Genomic DNA, 19,512 nt, shown 5'->3' on the forward strand with positions numbered 1-19,512 from the left:
CCCATCTACAAAGAGTGCCCATAAACTTTCTCTCTCTTTAATTCTGCCTCCCTCAATAAATTTGATTGATATTCTCAATCAGATTGACTGAATCAATAGAACAGACTGAGTGGGTTAAATTAAAAAATGCTCTTGCAGTCCATAGAGTATCAGGCCCTAGAAATCCACATCTCAAACCAGTCACACGTGGGCTTGGGGGGTGGGCAGGGCTGGCTTGTGTGGACTGCAGATGGGAGAAGGGAGGTTCCTGCTCTTTGCCTACCCCCCACCCCCCAAACACCTCTGTCTTGATGTTATCAGGAGGACAGGGCTGAGATGCAGCAGCTGTGGACAAATCCATGAGGTTCCCAGGATAAAGATTTTTAAAAAAATTTTTATTAGTTTTCTTTATTTTTGAGAGGCAGAGAGAGACAGAGCATGTGTGGGGGAGGGGCAGAGAGAGAGGGAGACACAGAATCGGAAGCAGGCTCCAGGCTCTGAGCTGTCAGCACAGAGCCCGACATGGGGCTTGAACCCACAAACCGTGAGATCATGACCTGAGCCAAAGTTGGATGGTCAACTGACTGAGCCACCCAGGCACCCCCCACCCCCAGGATAAAGATTTTTATTGCAGCCCAAGGCAAGGGTTCATAGGCTGTTGCTTCACAAAGTAGGCCAGGGTGAGAGGCCACTCAGTGTTCCCCCTCTTTCCTGCCCCTACCTAGGAACCAACAGCCCAGACTGTCCCTCTTCATCTAACACCTACTTCTTCATCAAAATCTCCTCTTCTAGGGAGCTGCCCTCTTCCTACCCTCCAGCTTACTCACAGGACTATAATGAATTCTTTAGGGTATCTTGAGAGAATCTATGCTGGTATTGAATTCAGAATGGAATTGCCTCTGCCTGGAGTGCCAGTCCTGTGTCATGATCCACACTAGACATCACTGATTATTAAAAGGGATTTAGGTAATTCTCAAAATCAAAAAGTCCTTTCAGATCATTTGTTAAAAATGAAGAGCCAGTGAAAAGGGAACTGAGAAGCACTGGGAGAGGTGAGGAGAGAGCTGATGGCCCCTGGAGAGCATAGAAAACCCTCCCCTCACAGTCTACACTTGGGTTTCCAGGCAACAGGAGTCTAGGACTGCACAGGCCCCACCCCAGCTATGCAGCTTTCCGGGGACAGGGACAAGCAGTTCCTCAGACTCAGAGACACACAGATCAGAGGTAGAAGAGCACAGAACACATCAGGCCAAACTTCCCCATGTGAGAAGAAGCTGGGAACCACAGGAGTGGCCTTGGCTTCAGAGGCAGGGGCAAAGCCCTGGGCCCAGCCCCAGACTGTGGCTCCATTACATCATGCTACCTCTTGGTCCTTGCTCAATGTTCCTGATCCTTGAAAAACAACAGTTGACCTTGAACATGGATTTGAACTGGGTGGTTCCACTGATATGTTTTTTTTTCCAGTGCGGTACTGTAAATTTATTTTCTCTTCCTTATGATTTTCTTGATACTATTTTCTTTTTTTCCAGTGTACTTCATTTTAAGAATAATGTATAGAAGTATATAATACACATAACATGCAAAATATATTAACTGACTATGTCATTGGTAAGGCTTGTGGTCAACAGTAGGCTATTAGTAGTTAAGTTTTAGGGGTGTCAAAAGTTATATGTGGATTTTTTTACTGTGTTGGAGGGGTCAGTGCCCTTATCCCCCACATTGTGCCAAGGTCAAATGTACTACACATGAATGGCAATCTTTCGCCAGAAATGGTAGCCCTGACAAACCCTACATGTGATGCTGTAGTCTCTGATATGATCCTTTCTCGAACCCACATGTTGTGGCCCTTGAGAGGTGGAGTCATTGGCAGTGATGCTTTTCCTGGCCAAAGACTGGGTTATGGAGGTGAGTGTCATGTAGACTCTTGCATAAAATGAGAGTAGAGAGCTGCCATGAATGATGGTCATGGGTATCTAAGGAGATAAGAGGCTTTGAGAAAACTGGACTCCCTGTGCTAGTGGGCAAGAACACTCACAAAACCTTGCTTTATCTCTGGTATTTCCATGCAGTGAGTTCTAAAAGATCCAGAGAGCTTTTTGCTACAAAGATGTAAAGGTCAAGTCTCCCAGTTCTGCATGGGACCATGTTCTCCTCAATCATTTTCTTCTGCCTAGGAGGGACAGGAAGCTCTGCACCAGCCTCTGCCAAGCGCTCCTGAACAATAATTGCATTTGTGCTTATGTGTGTGCCCATGTACCGTAAGCATACCAAGCACCAAGAAGTAAAAATCAGTGAGAGACTGGGTCAAGGCAGAAAGTCCCATGTCACATTTCTGTTGTGTGCTTGAGCTCTTTGAAGACTGCCCAAGCCCTCTTAAGCCCAGAAGAGAGTGGGAGCCAAGTACTCCCACAAGTGTACTACTTTTTCTGTCTCAGGTATGTCTGTGGTCTGGCTGCACCAGGGACTGAGAAGGGTCTGGGCAGGAATCCTTGAGGGCTAGGGGTGTAGTAGGAAGGGGAAGCCTGGAGGTTACAATGTTGGTCAGTGGCAGAGTAGATTCTCAGCCCCACTGCAGGGCAGGGCTGTCTCCAACCAGCACTATGTTTGGAGGTAACTGATTTGAGGTCCTTCTGCATCTTCTAGGGCCATCTGGTCTCTACCACTGCTTTGGTCCACCAGCAAAGGGCAAATGTTTTTGCCAAAGCAGTGAGATCATGCACTAGAATAGTTTTAAGTGGTTGATAAAAGTTTAGTTAACTTTCCTTCCGGGTCCTTAACCCCCATGTAATTATACCTTTAAGCCTGAAATTGGGCTTTCCCAAAGTAGTGATTTTACATTGTCCCCTGGAGCTAAGAAGGTCATGAGTTCTTTCCTCATGTATACAAATGCCTTCCTCCACAAGGACCTGCCTTCCCCATGGAAACATTGGGAGACATGAAGACTGTGCTGGGGTTTCCTTAGCCTGCCCAAGCAGGTTCTTTCTTCTTCCAAATTAGAAAGGGCCCAAGAGGGGCAGTGGGTCCCACTGAGGCTTTACACACAGGAGCAGTCCTTATTAAGGCACCATGACACCTACTTTTACATGAGCAGGGAAATGATATAATGGAGCCATTCAGCCAAATGTCAAAGTCAATATATGCTCTAAGAGATGTAATAAATGCGTGAATAATTTACCTAAGTTTTCTGGTTTTATGGGACTCTTTAAAGTCACAGATATACCCCTTGGATTTCTTTTAAGTCCGTTGTTTACGTTTTAAAAAATTACATCTTTCTTCCTCTTAAAAATCCAAAATCAATGAACTTTAAAATGTGGGGAAAAGTTAAGGAGACTGCACTTAGTCTGGCTCCAGATGATGCGCACCCCCAGAACCCTGCACCCACACATGGTGGTTGTCCTTGTTGTTCTGTTTGGTGACACAATACACTCTCCTTTGCCTTGGAGTTCTGGGGACAAAAGGACGACCTGTCAGATTGGGGAGAATCAAAAGCAAGTGGCAGTTGCTGTCCAGATGGCATTATCCTGATGCAGAACCCCCAGAAGTTTTGTCAAAGCTGCTAAGTGGACCTGCTATTGCCAGCGGGCTGGGGCTCAGGGTTGGGGGGTGGTGGGGTGAGGCCAAACAAGTGTGATGAGCACTAGTTGGGGCCAGGATCCAGCAGGTCAGGCAGGCAGCTTCCTCTCCCAAACCTGCAAGACTAGGCACCTGACATGTAAGTGCCACTGGCTCCTCAACGTGCCTTTCAGGTGTGGGAAACACCAGGAGGCAAAGTTTACACGTCTTCTGGCTAATTCTACCCAAACAAACACAATTCTTTCAAAATCTACCAGTGCAATTCAACATAGGGTTTCACTTAATTTGCAGAGAGCAAAGCAAAACCAACACATATTTTGAAAAGAAAAAAAATATTTACTTTGGTTGAGGTATCTTCATTCCCAGAGTTCTAATTTGAAAAGTGGCATAAAGCAGCTCCTCTTCCTTTTTAAAGAGGAGCCAAGACATACCGTTGGTCTCCGTGGGGCTTGGCCCAGGGCTGCCTGCATCTTATTCTCAAGAAAACGTATTTTGTATTCGCTCTTTGCATCCAGAAAACGCTGACCATAATTGAACCACGCTACCCACAATCGTGACCATAATGCAGATCTGCAGCTTGGTTAGGAAGGTTCATGAACGTTGCTGGAGCCAGCAGACCCTGTGAGTCCTCAGCAGAGCTTTCAGTCTGCATTTGCAGACATGCAGATAGGTATAGCACATTTGTTTCCCTTTAAGAAACGTACACTTTATAGCATGGCTTTTCTTCACTGAGTTCTTACTCTGCTTTGCACTTTCCAGTGCACTTCTAAGGTAGGGATTATTTGAAATTTTATTTTATACTTTTATACTATCAGTGCAGAGCCGGATGTGGGGCTTGAACCCACAGACTGTTAGATCATGACCTGAGCCAAAGTCAAGAGTCAGACGCTTAACCAGTTGAGCCACCCAGGGTGCCCCTATACCTAAAAATTTTTAATTTAATCCTAAAAACTCCTGAGGGGGGAAATACATCTTAAAAATCATTACTTTTTTGAAATAAAGATTAAAAAAACTTGTTTCTGGAAGGTTTATTTACCAGTTTATGTAGCCCATAAGCTTGTCTCTGAAGCCCTGAATACAAGTATCTTCAGGTATTTATTATTCTCTGACAGCTTTGAGATTGGCAAATTAGAGAAATTGCCTTTCTTTGATAAATTCAAATCTGGAAACTGCTGCCACACAAGAAGAATTGTATCTAAATTGCGCTAATATCAGTGTCTTGAGATGATGTTCACTTGATAGGAAAAACTATCAGTATTACTATATCAGATGCTGATTTGGAAATAGCTTTAATGCAATTGATAATTATTGGAATAATAGCTACAGTGAATTTAGTATTGAGTCAAGAAGACTATAATTTTGTTTTACTACCTTTACTGTTTGGAATAACAGTTGAATTTTCAAAAAGTAAAGAAATGGTAAAAGCAATGTGATGTGTTCTAAGCTATAAGATGCAGTGGTTTATCATCAATAACTTTCTTACGAATAAACATACCTTCATAACTGTCTGACAACAGTGACCCAGCCTTCATGAATACAACTATCCTATGACAGAGTTTAGAAAGGCAGTAGCAATGACATAAAGGGACAGCATTTGTGGCCCATGTCCCTTCGGCTCAGAGATAAAGGGAGAAAAGCATCCAGCTTAAGCTTTTGAGCTCTCAGTAGGATGATGATAATCATATTTTTACTCCAAAGTTTCTTGTTTTATGGTAGGCTCTGCATCAGTGATAATCAGTTGCTTTTCATTAGATTTTGCTCTATTTAAGTGTCCATGGATAGCCCTTCCCCCTCTCCTCTGCCCTTTATTACTACCACACTCACCACCCCCCCCCCCCCATTGTATGTATTAAGACTTACATGTGCTTTTAAAATAAGAGCTATCCAGGAAGGCTTCTGATTCAGTGACACCTCCCTCTCCACTCCTAACCCCACTATTTCCAAAGTAGCCCTCATGAGCCACACTTTCTGATAGTCCATTCTTGTGTAATCTCTTCCCCCAACTCTAGGCTGGCCTGATGACTTGCTCTTGACCAGTAGTATGTGGCAGGGATGACTCTGTGATACGTCAAATGTTATTTAGAAGAACCTTGCAGCATCTACTGGGACCTCTTGGAATGTTAGCTCTGGGGAAGCCAGTGCTATGCAAACAGTCTAACTGCCTTGAGACCTCCATGTTGTGAGGAAGCCCAAACTAATCATGTGGAGAGATTATATGGAGAAGCCCAAACAGCAACCAGCTGTTCCAGTTATCCCAGTGAAGGAGCCAGACATGTAAGTGATAAACCCATCATAAATATTCTGCCTTGTCGGGCATTGAGATGATGCCACCTTCAGCTGCCATCTGATAGTAACCATGGGACTCCAAGAGAAAGCAATCACCCAAGCCCAGACAACTCACATAACCATGAGGGGTAATAACTTCCCCTATAAATCAGTAAGCTTTGTATTTTGTTACGCAGTGATAGATAACTGGGACATCCACCATTGCAGGACAGGATGGCCATGAAGATAGCTTTCCACATCTATCTTTTGTCAGTCTCCTTGGCTTAAGTATGAAAACATGCATAACTTTCTTATTTTCATATGCAATTTAGTTCTATTAATGGTCATGAGGACTAAGTCATTCCATTTAGAGTCATGATAATTGGAGCATTTTGAAAACATCCACATTGTAGAAACCACGCCTATCCCTCTCTCCCTTATTCCTGCTCTGATTGTGTACCAGTGTACTTCCTGGACAGCATATCACCCACTGAATGTGCTCAGCTCACTGGAGGGGAGAAGCTTAGGTAGTTACACACATCCAAGGCACATCAGCTTGAAGACAAAGGCAGCAAGAGGAAGGGGCTGAGAATCAGTGCCAGGTGGGTAGGGGAGACACTTGGCCTCTCCCATCTCTTGGCACCAGCTTTTCCCAAGGTCTTCTCCCAATATCTGACCCTCTCACTGCCATTTCCATTTTTTCAAGGTATGTTAATTTCCTTTTCCATCTTGGAAAAGAGGTTGGAGAATCCCCTTCCCTTCAAGTTCAATGAGACAAGGTTGGAGTTTTTCAAAAGGAACATTTACTAGGAAACTAAAGGGAAACCAAACAGAATGCAAGAGAACAGAGGCAGAGTTGCTGATGGGTTCAGGGAGTTCAAATTCAAAATGGCCTCTGGCCACAGCTGGACTGGCTAGATAAAGCTTTCTAGACACAAAGCCACCTGCCTGCCATGCAGACAGGCTTCTTTGCCTGCTGGCTCCTACACAGCCACCTTCTGTTTCATATCAATAAGCCAGTAACATACTCAGTAGTACCCAGGGCTGCTAGCTCTCTGGGCAGGAAGATCTTTGGGTGGGTGGGTGGGGTGGGGGGACAATAGGCACAGCTGCCCCAGGATCTCCTACCCAGGTTCTCAGTGCCAAGGACATGTCAAAGTTTATTGGGATGGCTGCCTGATATCTGCTGTGGCCAGTCTGGTTTCTCTGGGACCATTCTTCTGGGCTCATCTGCCTGGCTCTAGAGACAGTATATCTGCTGGCTATCCAGCTGGCACATGTCCTTCATGCTTTGGTTTGGAACACTGGTATGGTGGAGGATGTCTGAATGGGGAGGAAGAGTCAGAGTGGAACCTTGGGCAAGGAAAGTTGAATTCTCATGTCATCGGATGCAGGCAGAACCTTGGGTTCTCTTTGGATCCCGGTTGTTGAAAGCCAATCAGAGATGGAAATGGACTAGGCAGGCTGGGGAACACGTGAAGCTGAAGTGTGGTTAACACTGCCTTACAGAACCAAAGGCCTCTATTTAGATGTGAAATCAGTGTACAGTTTCTTACACCAGGCAGCTGTGGCAATAAGAACTTTCTGAAGACATGCAATGATCCTGCTTCTACCCAGTTAGCCCCATAGTGAAATGTTAATTCAGACAAAGATAATGAGCTTCCCAGGATGTTATCTTGGAGAAGTGGTGCAATGTGTGGTTGGGATACCCAATTACCTTGCACCCATGATGGGAGAGAGAGGACCACTAGGTAACAGCCACCTCCTCCCCCCACCCCAAGGTATGCTAAGGCCTTTGGTTTCATTTGTATGGAGGCAGAAGCAATGAGGATGAGGAGCAGAGCTGGCAGTGGGTTGGCTGATGTGGTCACAAAGGAAAAGCTGAGTAATGAATGACATACCCGGGGAGAGCCCTTGACCTTCACTCTTGTAGGTATTTCCATTCCCCAAGTGCCGTGAAAGTGATATATGTGTCTGGAAGTGAAAGGAAACCTGTCTGTGGCTTCCCAAGGCTATGCCCCTGGGTTGTTGCATATGGAAATACCCCAGAAAGCACTCAGACCAAGAAGGCCCAAAAGTTGTGCCTTTCTCAGGGGAGGGTTGTGTTACCTCTCCATCAACTCATCTCACACAATGGTACACCTGTTCTTGACACTGTTCCCCTGGTGGACAAATATGCCCTGAAAGGGTATTCCAGAATGCTTATGCCATTGAGATGCTTGCCTCACTAACAGAGATAGATGGCAATTAACTTTCATTCTAATGTCAACACCAGTTGCAAGGAAGTGGCTGCTGGCCATCTAGAAAACGCTGTTGAGGATTCTGGCTCCTCAGAATCTAGGTGCAGCACAAGAAACATCTATGATCAACTGGTACTCTCTGCCATGTGCATGGGAGGGGGCAGTGAATTTGCTGTGAATTAACCCTCCTTGCACTAGATTTTCTCTAGGGGAACAGCCTGTTTATCCTCTGACTCTCCTGGGTCTATTCCTTGCAAAGCTGGAGCACTTCTTGGGGTAAAATTATTTTCTGAAGACAGTTATTAGCTCAAAGGTAGTCCAGTATGAATTAGATCTGCTGCCTATTTAGCACCTGGATATATTTTTAAGTATTCTGTCCTTCCAGGGCATTCAAGCAAATAACATCATGTCAGAGTGACATTGCCAGAGCAGGTGCTATGACCCCATCACCAAGGGCCTCATGTTAATCACTAAGAATCCCAGTGCTCTAGGGTACTCTTAGTGTTCTCACTACATCAGGTTGTTTCTTCCACAGTCCAATCTTGGTTCTTGGCCATGACAGTCATGCTTCCCCTGCAGCACACCACCTTAGGCCACTTGAGGATGGCCAGGCCATTCATATTCACCAAACCTAATATGGAAAGAGGGCCAGTTATTGCTGTGGTTACAGCTCAGCATTTGGTCACTGCAGTCGTCCGGGTGTTGTTCGATGGGAAAAGTTACTTAAGATCTTTGTAAGGTGGTTGTCCCACTGTGTCCTCGGCACAAACAATCCTCTTACCAATAGTCATCGTTTCTGTAGGAAGAAGAAACAAAGAGAATGCTTTGGTTTTCATCCATATATATTCTTTTATTTTTAAAACTGAAGTATGATTAACATACAGTGTTATTTTAGTTTTAGGTGTACAATGTATTGATTCACAATTCTATACAACACTCAGTGCTCACTATGGTAAGTGTAGTCACCATCTGTTGCCATACAATGTTATTATAATATTATTGACTATATTCCCAATGCTGTATTTTTCATCTCCATGACTTATTTATTTTAGAACTGGAAGTTTGTATTTCTCAATCCCCTTTATGTATTTCACCCATCCCCTCCACCTGCTTCCCCTCTAGCAACCACCAATTTGTTCTCTGTATTTAAGAGACTTTTTTTTTTTGTTTATTCATATGTTTTGTGTCTTATATTCCCAATAGAAGTAAAATCATATGGTATTTGTCTATGACTTATTTCACTTTGCATAATGCTTTCTAGGTCCATCCATGTTGTCACAAAATGGCAAAACCCCATTCTTTTTTATGGTTGAATAATATTCCATTATATATGTGTAGACATACACACCACAGTTTCTTTATCCATTCATCAATCGATAGATACTTGGGCTGCTTCCGTATCTTGGCTATTGTAGGTACTGCTTCAATAAACATAGGGGTGCATGTATCTTTTCAAATTAATTAATGTTTTTGTTTTCTTTGGAATTTTGGTATTTTCTTTGGAGTTTAGTGGAATTACTGAATCATATGGCATTTCTAATTTTAATTTTTTGAGGAACCTCAGTACTGTTTTCCACAGTGGCTGCACCAGTTTACATTCCCACTAACAGTGAACAACAGTGCACAAGGGTTCCTTTTTCTCCACATCCTCACCAACACTTGTTATTTCTTGTGTTTTTGATTCTAGCCATTCTATAGGTGTAAAGTGATATCTCATTATGGTTTTGATTTGTATTTCCCTGATGGTTAGTGGTGTTGAGCATCCTTTCTTGTATCTGTTGGCCATCTGTATGTCTTCTTTAGAAAAATGTCTATTCAGGTCCTCTGCTCATTTTGTAATAGGATTATTTGTGGAGTTTTTTGGTACTGAATTATAGAAGTTATCTATATATTTTGCATATTAACCTCTTTTTGGACATATCATTTGTAAATATCTTCTCCCATCCATAAGTTGCCTTCTTGTTTTGTTGATGGTTTCCTTCACTGTTCAAAAATTTATTATGGTGTAGTCTCAAGAGTTTATTTTTGCTTTTGTTTCCCTTGCCTGAGGAGACATATCTAGAAAAATGTTGCTAAGGCCAACGTCAAAGAAATTACTGCCTATATTTTCTTCTGGAAGTTTTATGGTTTCAGGTCTCACATTTAGGTCTTTCATTCATTTTGGGTTTATTTTTGTGCACAGTATAAGAAAGTGGTCCAGTTTCATTCTTTTGCACGTAGCTGTCCAGTTTTCCCAGTATCATTTATTGAAGTGACTGTCTTTTCCCCATTGCATATTCTTGCCTCCTTTGTCATAGATTAAGTGACCATATAAGCATGGGTTTATTTCTGGGCTCTCTATTCTGTTCCATTGATCCATGGGTCTATTTTTGTATCTGTACCATACTTTTTGGGGTTTAGAGGGAATATATCTCCACATTATAAAGGCTATATATGACAAACTCACTGATAATATGATACTCAATGGTGAAAAACTGAGAGCTTTTCTTCTAAGATCAGAAAATAGACAAGAATATCCACTCTTACCACTTTTTTATTCAACATAGTACTGGAAGTCCTAGCTGTAGCAATCAAACAAAAAAGAAATAAATGACATCTAAACCGGTAAAAAGAAATACAACTTTCACTATTTGCAGATGACAGGATACTGTATAGAGAAAACCCTAAAGACTCTACAAAAAAACTGTTAGAACTGATAAATGAATTCAGTAGTTTCAGGATACAAAATTAATATACAGAGAGGTGTTGCATTTTTACACACTAATAACAAAGTAGCATAAAGAAAAATTAAGAAAACAATCCCCATTAGAATTACACCAAAACGAATAAAATACCTAGCATGGTCACACGACCATGGAGGTAAAGACCTGTACTTTGAAACTAAAACACCGATGAAAGGAATTGAAGACAACACAAACAAGTGGAAAGATATTCCAATGCTCATGGGTTGGAAGTATTAACATTATTAAAATGTCCATACCATCCAAAGCAATCTACAGATTCAATTCAATCCCTATCAAAATACCAACAACATTTTTCATAGAGCTAGAACAAATAATGCTAAAATTTGTATGGAACCACAAAAGACCCTGAATAGCCAAAGCAATCTTGAGAAAGAAGAACAAAGCTGAAGGGACGCCTAGGTGGCTCAGTTGGTTAAGCATCTGATTTCAGATCAGGTCATGATCTCACAATTCACGAGTTCAAGCTCTGCATTGGACTCTGTACTGATAGCTCAGAGCCTGGAGCCTGCTTTGGATTCTGTCTCCCTCTCTCTCTGCCCCTCCACTGCTTTACTCTGTCTCTCTCTCTCTCTCTCTCTAAAAATAAATAAGTAAATAAAGAAGAAGAACAAAGCTGGAGGTATTAGAATTCTAGATTTCAAGATATACTACAAATCACCCATACATTTTTTAATGTGCACCAAATAAGTGCTAGGCACTGTGATAGTTGCTGGGGATATAGATATCATGAGTGAGACACATGCTGCCTTTTCAAAGGGCTCACAGGGGGAGAAGTTAGAATGTGAGAAGCTGAATGACAGAGTTGTACATAAAATGCATAGGGAAGGACAAGGGGATTGGGGAGGTCTACAGAGAGGATTCTGAAAGATAAGTCAAGCTGGGCTGTTTAGGCTAAAGGGGAGTCCATCAGGAGAGAAGGAGGGAAGGCCAATTTGGGCAGAGGAAAGAGTTTGTGCAAAGGCACAAAAGCAGGAAAGGTGTATGTTTGGCCCATTGGAGGAAGTGGCAGAATTTGGAGTGAGGAATAGAAGGGGAGGAAGTAAGGCTGGGGAGGAGAGAGGGGCGTCTGTGCGGTGCCACATCCATTCCTTTTCTTCAAGCTGTGAAGGATGGGCTCTTTCAGTGGAGTCCAGACTTAGAGTAGCAGGATCTCTCATGTTTCACACTCAGTGGAGCATCAATTTAATTTAAACTCAGAGCATCTTCCAGTATAGATTAGGGGTATTAATGCTGCTGTCCCAGAGAGAAAGAAAACTGGAATCAGTCCCAAGGACACAGCAATAACAAAAAATATACATATTAACTATGGGAGATTCACAAACATTGTGAAACTAGAATACATGGACTGCATTTCAAGGATCAAATGTTCACATGTGAGGCTAAAACTTAGAGCAATAAAAGCTAGAGCATACACTGTAGACAGACTGTGACCTTCGAATGTAAAGTGTGTGCCTGGGCTTGGGCACACCCATACCCCTGGGAAAGGGATGTTCCTTTCTGAGTCTAGGAGGAAACTGTGAATGGATATTTGTCTTATATTGTGATTCAAAACAACCTTCCCAGACCAGCTAATGCTCTGGAGCACCCCATGAATGGCTCTCCTTCCCAGCCTACCACCCACATCCTGCAGGATCTTCCCAGAGCCCCTTTTCTCAGCTGTGAGACCCATACCTGCAGGCCCAGCTTGCCAGTCCGAGTCTTTCCTTATCTGGGAAGGCAAACTGTCAACAGGCTTAGCCTCACCAAAGAATTAATTGTGCTATTAGCCAACTAGGCCATGTGCCATATTCCTTCAGGTTTTGAGTACCTATTATGTGCCAGGTGCTCAGATATGCACTTTACAAATCCTTAAAAGGACCCTATGAGGCTCTTTACTGGAGGACATAAAAATATAGGAAGATTAATCTGCCCAAAGCCATACTGTTACTATGAGTCAGAGCTGGGATTTGAACCCAAGACTTGTAACTTCAAAGTCTATGCTTTAGCAATTACGTTGTTCCTAAATTCACTCTGTAAGTCCAGTCTATACATCTGAGCTTCTGCCTTGGTTTTCTAGATACTGTAAATCAGGAGAAGGAACACTAAGAAATCCTAGTCTGAGCCAGTAGCATGCAGCAGATACCATAGCCCACTTACAGCTTCCAACCTTACTACTCCATTTGGATTCCCCCGGCTAGTGACCTGCCCATGTACTTCATTTGCCCCCTCAATTTTATGCACAACCTCAGTCTTCCCTGTTCTGACTTTAGTTTCTCCTCTCCATTTGAAGCATTTGAAGCAGCCAAATGGCCAAATTATAGGGCAGCTCTGACCTGACCTCCACAGCTGGGTTTTGCTCACTTGGCGAGTTTCCTTGTGGAAAACTGGAATCAAACGCAGCCCCTGGGAATACTGTGGGGTGCCTATTCTCTTCTTTAGCTGGATCTCCCTCTTCTATGGTTGGGTTTATTTTCTGGGCCCTGATCCTGTCTGGTCCCAGTATCCTTTGTGTTCTTACTCTGGACAGTGCCATGAAGGCCCCAGAATGTTTTTGGTCTTCCAGCCCACAAGCTGACAGGATAAAGGAGTTTCGATGTCTGGTGGAATGGTGGTGTGGTCGTCTCTACCAGGGGTCTTGCAAGAGAAACTTCTCGGAAATGAACTTTTCCTAGGGAAAGTCAGATATACAATTCAGGTGTGGAAAAAGTAGTTCGGTTGTTACAGGAGAAGGGTAGTTTTGAATGTGGCATGGGTGAATTGTGCTGTGGCCCAACCTCTTTTGTTTGTCTTTTGTCGGGGGAAAGACCGGAAAAGCTCAACAAAACCAAAGAAAACGAAGTAAGTAAATTACAACAACTTCCCATACTCTTACTACCTAATGAGCTGTTTCTCAGCCAAAATTTCTATAAAATAAAGCGTAAGGAAAGATTTTTCTACAGTTCAGAAGAGTACTGACCCAGTAGGGCTTTGGTGGGGGGATAGGGTGGTAGAGACTGACAGCAATGGCAGCACAAACATTGGTGGCCATAAGTCTGGCCTAGCTGGTTCCAAGCTGGCACCAGGCCCATCTCAGTGGGCAGAAGCAGCAGTGTCCTTGTTATCAGACCAGTGCCCTCCCAGGAAGCACCAGGGGCTTGGAAGGTATCAGGAACTTCAGTGGCATCAACAGGAAGTAGTGGGTACAATCTTATCAGAACAGAGGGGAATTTAAGTGAATTGAATTGTCCTGAGACATACAGATCCGATTTAAATTAAATTGAATTGAAACCAAAGATGAGAACTGTCTCAATGAAAACCGTAATGTGAAGTGACATTTCGATCACAAAAATGACAGCTGATGTGAGACAGGCCATTGAAACTGACCCCAAATTAAGAACATGAAAAGACTGAGTGGATCATTAGATAATATCTTCCTGTGAATTTGAAAATGGGTTTTGATTACAGGAAGTATCTAAGGGCTTTGAACTAAGAGGCTTGTCAAAAATTGAAGTGACTCATTACATGATTCAATCTTACCTGGGCTTATTATTGTTAAGCTTGTATTTAAAATTTTTATTTAAAAATCACAAAAATCTCATGATTTTGTTGACTATTACTTAGCACTGCTTTGGAAATATATGAAGAAACATCAGGCCCTCCTGCTTACAATATGATTAGCTTCTTTTTTCTTTCCCCGAAGCGGGCATTCTTTATTCTTCATTGCCCCTCACCCTTTTAAGAATCATGTTAAAGAAATAAAGCAGGGTGAATGTGACTATTCTTTTAGTCAGGAGACTGGGGTGATAGCTGGAAAAGGAGAGTCCATTTGGGTAGTAACTACTATTTGTGGGGCACTCAAGTGCTCTCCTCTATCCTAAGAGCTTTGCATAGCTTACTTCATTCAATGCTTGCCTGGACCCTCTGGGATAAATATTACAGTTACATTTTTTACAGAGGTAACTGAGTCTGAGAAAGGCCAAATAACAAAGGTAGTGAATGGCAGAGCCAGGATTTGTTATCATGTGTTTACGGGTTCATAATGTATGCTCTTAAGTACCATGCCCAGGACAGCAAATTATCATACCCTGAATGCCAACTACATCATGGCGCCTTTCTTTTTTTTATTATTTATTTTTTTTAATGTTTATTTGTACTTTTGAGAGAGAGAGAGAGAGACAGAGCATGAGTGGGGTAGGGACAGAGAGAGAGGGAGACACTGAATACAAAGCAGGCTCCAGGCTCTGAGCTAACAGCTCAATGCAGGGCTCCAAACCACGAACTGTGAGATCATGACCTGAGCTGAAGTTGGATGCTTAACCGACTGAGCCACCCAGGCACCCCATCACAGAGTCTTTCTAAAAAGGATTTCCAATTCAGAGGATAATTCTGAACAGTACAGACTTCATAGGAAAGTGTATTAACATCCACTGTGAAGTCAACCTTGAGGGGAAAGGTGGTGAATGGTGGCGGCATGTATGACATGTACATTGTTACTGAGAAGGTTCATCAGAAACAAGCAAGAAGCAAGGGCTATAAGTGAGGTGTCATTAAAAAGGTATAGGGGAGTCCTGTCACAGTTTCCAGATGAAGGGCCAAGTTAGTGAATTATTGCAAGGCAAAGCTTACTCTACCTGATGGGAGTTGAGCTGATATTTGGAGTTTGTTACTCCGAGTTTATAATTTGTTACATTTATTCATTAATTCATTCAACAAACATTTATGGAGCACCAGGCAAATGTGAGGACCACTAGAAACACAAAGATGACCAATGCACACCTTATCCTCAAGAGCTTGCAGTTGTCAGTAAATGGCTAGAGAAACAGGCCACTGAGGAAGAAAAGAGAGTAAATGAAGTCTCATCAAGAAGCCTGATTGAAATTGCTATGTGTGGGTGTGTGTGTGGGGTGGGGGAGAGACTGTGTGTGTGTGTGTGTGTGTGTGTGTGTGTGCGTGTGTGTGTGCGCGCGCACTTGCACACATGTGCATGTGTACAGGATTCCATTTTCCCAAGTCGGAGAAGAAAAAGGAAAAAAGTTATAAAAAAAACTGGGTCAGGGTGAAAGTTGAAAGGTTCCTAGGATATATGAGATGCACTGGATTGTGACACGCAATCCCACTAAAAAAGCATGGTGTTCTCCCACTGACAGTACAGCTAGAAGCCAACTATAAGCCAACATAAGAAGGGACTTGCCTTGTTAAAGCACAGCTCTGGTGAAATATTCCAGGGGGCCATCCACGCCCTTCCCCATGTCCATGCACAGGTATCCTACCTTTGCAGTTTGGGACTTGGACCTCTCAATGGCCATCTGTAATCTCAGGTGCTACCAAAGACTTGGTAATTCTGATCGTATTATTTAGAAAATTAACTTTGTAACACCAGCAAGGTATAACAAACAAGAATTCAAAACAATGAAGTAATGATGCTTTTTTGTGTAAGTTATATTTATTTGAGTGTAAGAACACATTTTGTTATCACAGTTCTGCTTTATGTTGAGGTAAGTGCTTATAATATATTAAAAATTACAGGATTTATGATTTTAATAGATACATTTAGGAAAAGTTGACTTGTTAAATTTACTGAACATTTAAATGCTCAGGAAAATCCAATATACTAAGTTTAGAAATTTATTTTCTAAGATGTTGATATGCTTAAAGTAGTGTAATCTAAAAGTATATGATTTTATTTATTAGCATTGGAAGAGTTAACAGTGCTTGAGAACCATTTTGTTTAACACCTACTGTGTTAGATGTTTGAAGTGTTTGATGTAATCACTCTTTAGATTTGTGACTTCAGTTTGAAATGTTTAGGGAAATTAGCCAATCAATTGCTTAAACAGTGTTTAAGTATTAGGAGAATTTTACTTGCTAGATGTATAAGGTCTTTTCTTTAATTTGAAATGTTTAAGAGAATTTGATTAAGTGTGAAATCAGTGTTTAGCAGCTTAGGGAAATATAATCTGTCAAATTAGTGAACTAATTGAGAATTAAACATGGAAAAAATGAAAATGAGTACTTTAATTTCAAAACGAAATGATTAGTTTCATAAATCATTGTAATAGCTAATATCATATATAGCATTTAGTATGTACTGTTCTAAGAATATTACATCTATGAATTCCTTTTCTCCTCACCACAGTTCTCTGAGGTGGGTACTATTATTATCCCCATTTTACAGATGAGGAAGTCAAGGAACAAAGATGTAAAAGGACTACTTTACCAAGTGCTATGGAATGAACTGTATACCCCACAAAATTCATATATTGAAGCCCTAACCTCCAACGTGATGGTATTTGTAGATGGGATCTTTGCAGGGTAGTTAGGGTTAGATGAAGTCCCAAGGATGGGGTCATCATGATGGGATGACCTAAGAGATGGGATTAGCTAAGAGACATCAGAGAGCTGGTGCTCTTCCTCTCTTTCCACTTGCCATGTAAGGACACAGTGAGAAAGCAGCCATCTACAAGCGAGGGAGAGAGTCCTCACCAGAACCCAACCCTGGGGGTACCTAATCTTTGACTTCCAGCTTCCAGAACTGTGAGAAATAGATGTGGTGTAAGCCCCCCAGTCTGTGGTATTTTGTCACGGCAGCCCAAGCTGAGGCATCAAGTGCCTCCATTTCCTAGGGCTTTCATAACAAAATACAACAAACTGGGGGACTTAAAATAATAGGAATTTATTCTCTCACAGTTATGGAGGCCAGAAGTTTGAATTCAAGGTGTCATTGGGGCTGTGCTCTTTCTAAAGACTCTACAGAAGAATCCTTCCCTGGCCTCTTCCTGGCTTCTGGTGGTTGCCAACCATCATGGTGTTCCTCGGCTTTTAGTTGCATCACTCCACCATCTCTGCTCCGCTGTCACACTGCATTCTCCTTGCTAGCTCTCTCTGTGTCTTGACATGGTCTTCTTATCATAAGGACACTAGTCATTGAATTTAAGGACAATCCTAATCCAATAAGACCTTATTTTAATGTAGCTGAATATATCTGCAAAGATTCTTTCCAAAAAAGATTGTGGGTAGATTAGCATTTTGGAAGGACACCATTAATGCAGTATCCCATGTCACCAATATCCAGCACATTGATAAAGTCCATGTCAGTTCTCAGTCTTCATCTTATTTGACTTATTGGTAACCTTTGACAGATCTGATAACTCCCTTCTCCTGGAAACAATTTCTTCTTTCTTGTCTTTGGACACTCCTGGTTTTCTAATCATTTCAATGACTTTCTCCTTCTCAGTCTCTGTTGGTTTCTCTTTTTTTCCTAGCTTTAAGTGTTGGAATGTCCCAGTTTTTAATCCTTGGACTTCTTCTCTTCTCCATTTATATGTCAACCATCTTTACAACATCAGTTTGACCTTTCTCTGGAATTCTAGATTTCTGCATCTAACTTCCACTTGATGTCTCCCTGTAGATATTCAATATCTGATTGCCCTGCACAGGTGCTTGACCTGCTGCTGTCTTTTTCAGTTCACTTCCAGGTGCTCAGGCCCAAAATATTGAAATCATCCTTCACTTCTCTCTGTCATACTCCACATCAGGAAATCCTATAGGTCTCCTTCCAAAAATATATCCAGAATGTAACCACTTCTCACCATTACCCCACTTCTACACCAGTCCAAGCCTATACTGTTTCTGTCTGGATAATAGCAGCAGACTCCTAGTGGATTTCCCCCCTTCTACCCCTGCCCCCTACAGTCTATTCCCAACACAGAATCAAAGGGATCACTCATGACCTCAGATCACATCACATCTCTCTTAAACCCACGAACCATGAGATCATGACCTGAGCCGAAGTTGGGATGCTTAACCGACTGAGCCACCCAGGCACACCCACATCTCTCAAAAATCCTGCAATGGCTTCCTGTTCATCTCAGAGTATAAACTAGAATCCTTATAGAGATCTATGAGGTTTTATGTGATCTGAGCCCTGCCCACCTCTTACTTTTCTGATCTCATCTCTTATTTCCCTCCCTCACCCTTGCAACCCCCACATTGTTTTCAGTGTTCCATGTACAAACTTCCCTAAGGCCTTTGTATTGGTCATCCCCCATCAGCCTGCATACACATGTGACTTCCTCCCTCATCTCCTTTGCTCAGATGTTTTAATTCTCCATGAGACCTATGTTATCTCTATTAAAATTACCACCCCCTCTCTTAAAAAACAAAACAAAACACAACCAACCAACCAACCAACAAACCAAAAAAAACCACTACCATACTTCTGGCCCCCCCCTTACTTGCCCTATTTTATTTTTCTTTTTATTGATTAGTGACTATTAGCTTCAATAATACAGAATATGCTCACTTACAATGTTTCTTTTCTGGTTTTCCTGCTAGAATTAAGCTCCACTAGGGTAAGAATTTTTGTCTATTTTTTCTCACAGATGTATACCCATTGTAGGTAATCAATATTTGTTGATAAAGAAATGATTAAATCCCCCACATCCTTCTGCAAAGTGACTGTTTTAAAGGAAACTTGGTTGAGTATGACTTGAATAGAATGTCACAATATAGACAGTAAATGATGCAAATGATGCAAAGAGGCGTCTTGAAAGATTGCAGAGATAAGCAGCCAGCATCATTAAGTCCAAACATGGAGAAATTCTAGAGGACATGGTCATGGTTCTTCCAATCTCTTTTGTTTTGTTTGTTTTTTAAAGTGACTAGATTTTATTTTATTTATTTTAATTTAATTTAATTTTATTTTGCCTTGTCTTGTCTTATTTTAATTTTTGATTGGGGGGAGAGGCAGAGGG

The 19,512-nt window shown here is 42.0% G+C and overlaps 1 protein-coding gene across 1 annotated transcript in view; it reads right to left on the reverse strand.

The window, feature by feature from the left end:
* Positions 1 to 6,597: 6,597 nt before the first annotated feature.
* Positions 6,598 to 19,512, reverse strand: part of SYT9 (synaptotagmin 9) — a 197,675-nt gene continuing 184,760 nt past the window's right edge. The window contains exon 7 of the mRNA XM_019456170.2: positions 6,598 to 8,853. Coding sequence (XP_019311715.1) covers positions 8,845 to 8,853 — 9 coding nt within the window. The 3' untranslated portion in view covers positions 6,598 to 8,844. The remainder of the gene's footprint in view (positions 8,854 to 19,512) is intronic.

The sequence above is a fragment of the Panthera pardus genome, unplaced genomic scaffold (genome assembly GCF_024362965.1).
Source record: "Panthera pardus isolate Hobbes unplaced genomic scaffold, ASM2436296v1 HiC_scaffold_12, whole genome shotgun sequence".
Taxonomy (NCBI): domain Eukaryota; kingdom Metazoa; phylum Chordata; class Mammalia; order Carnivora; family Felidae; genus Panthera; species Panthera pardus.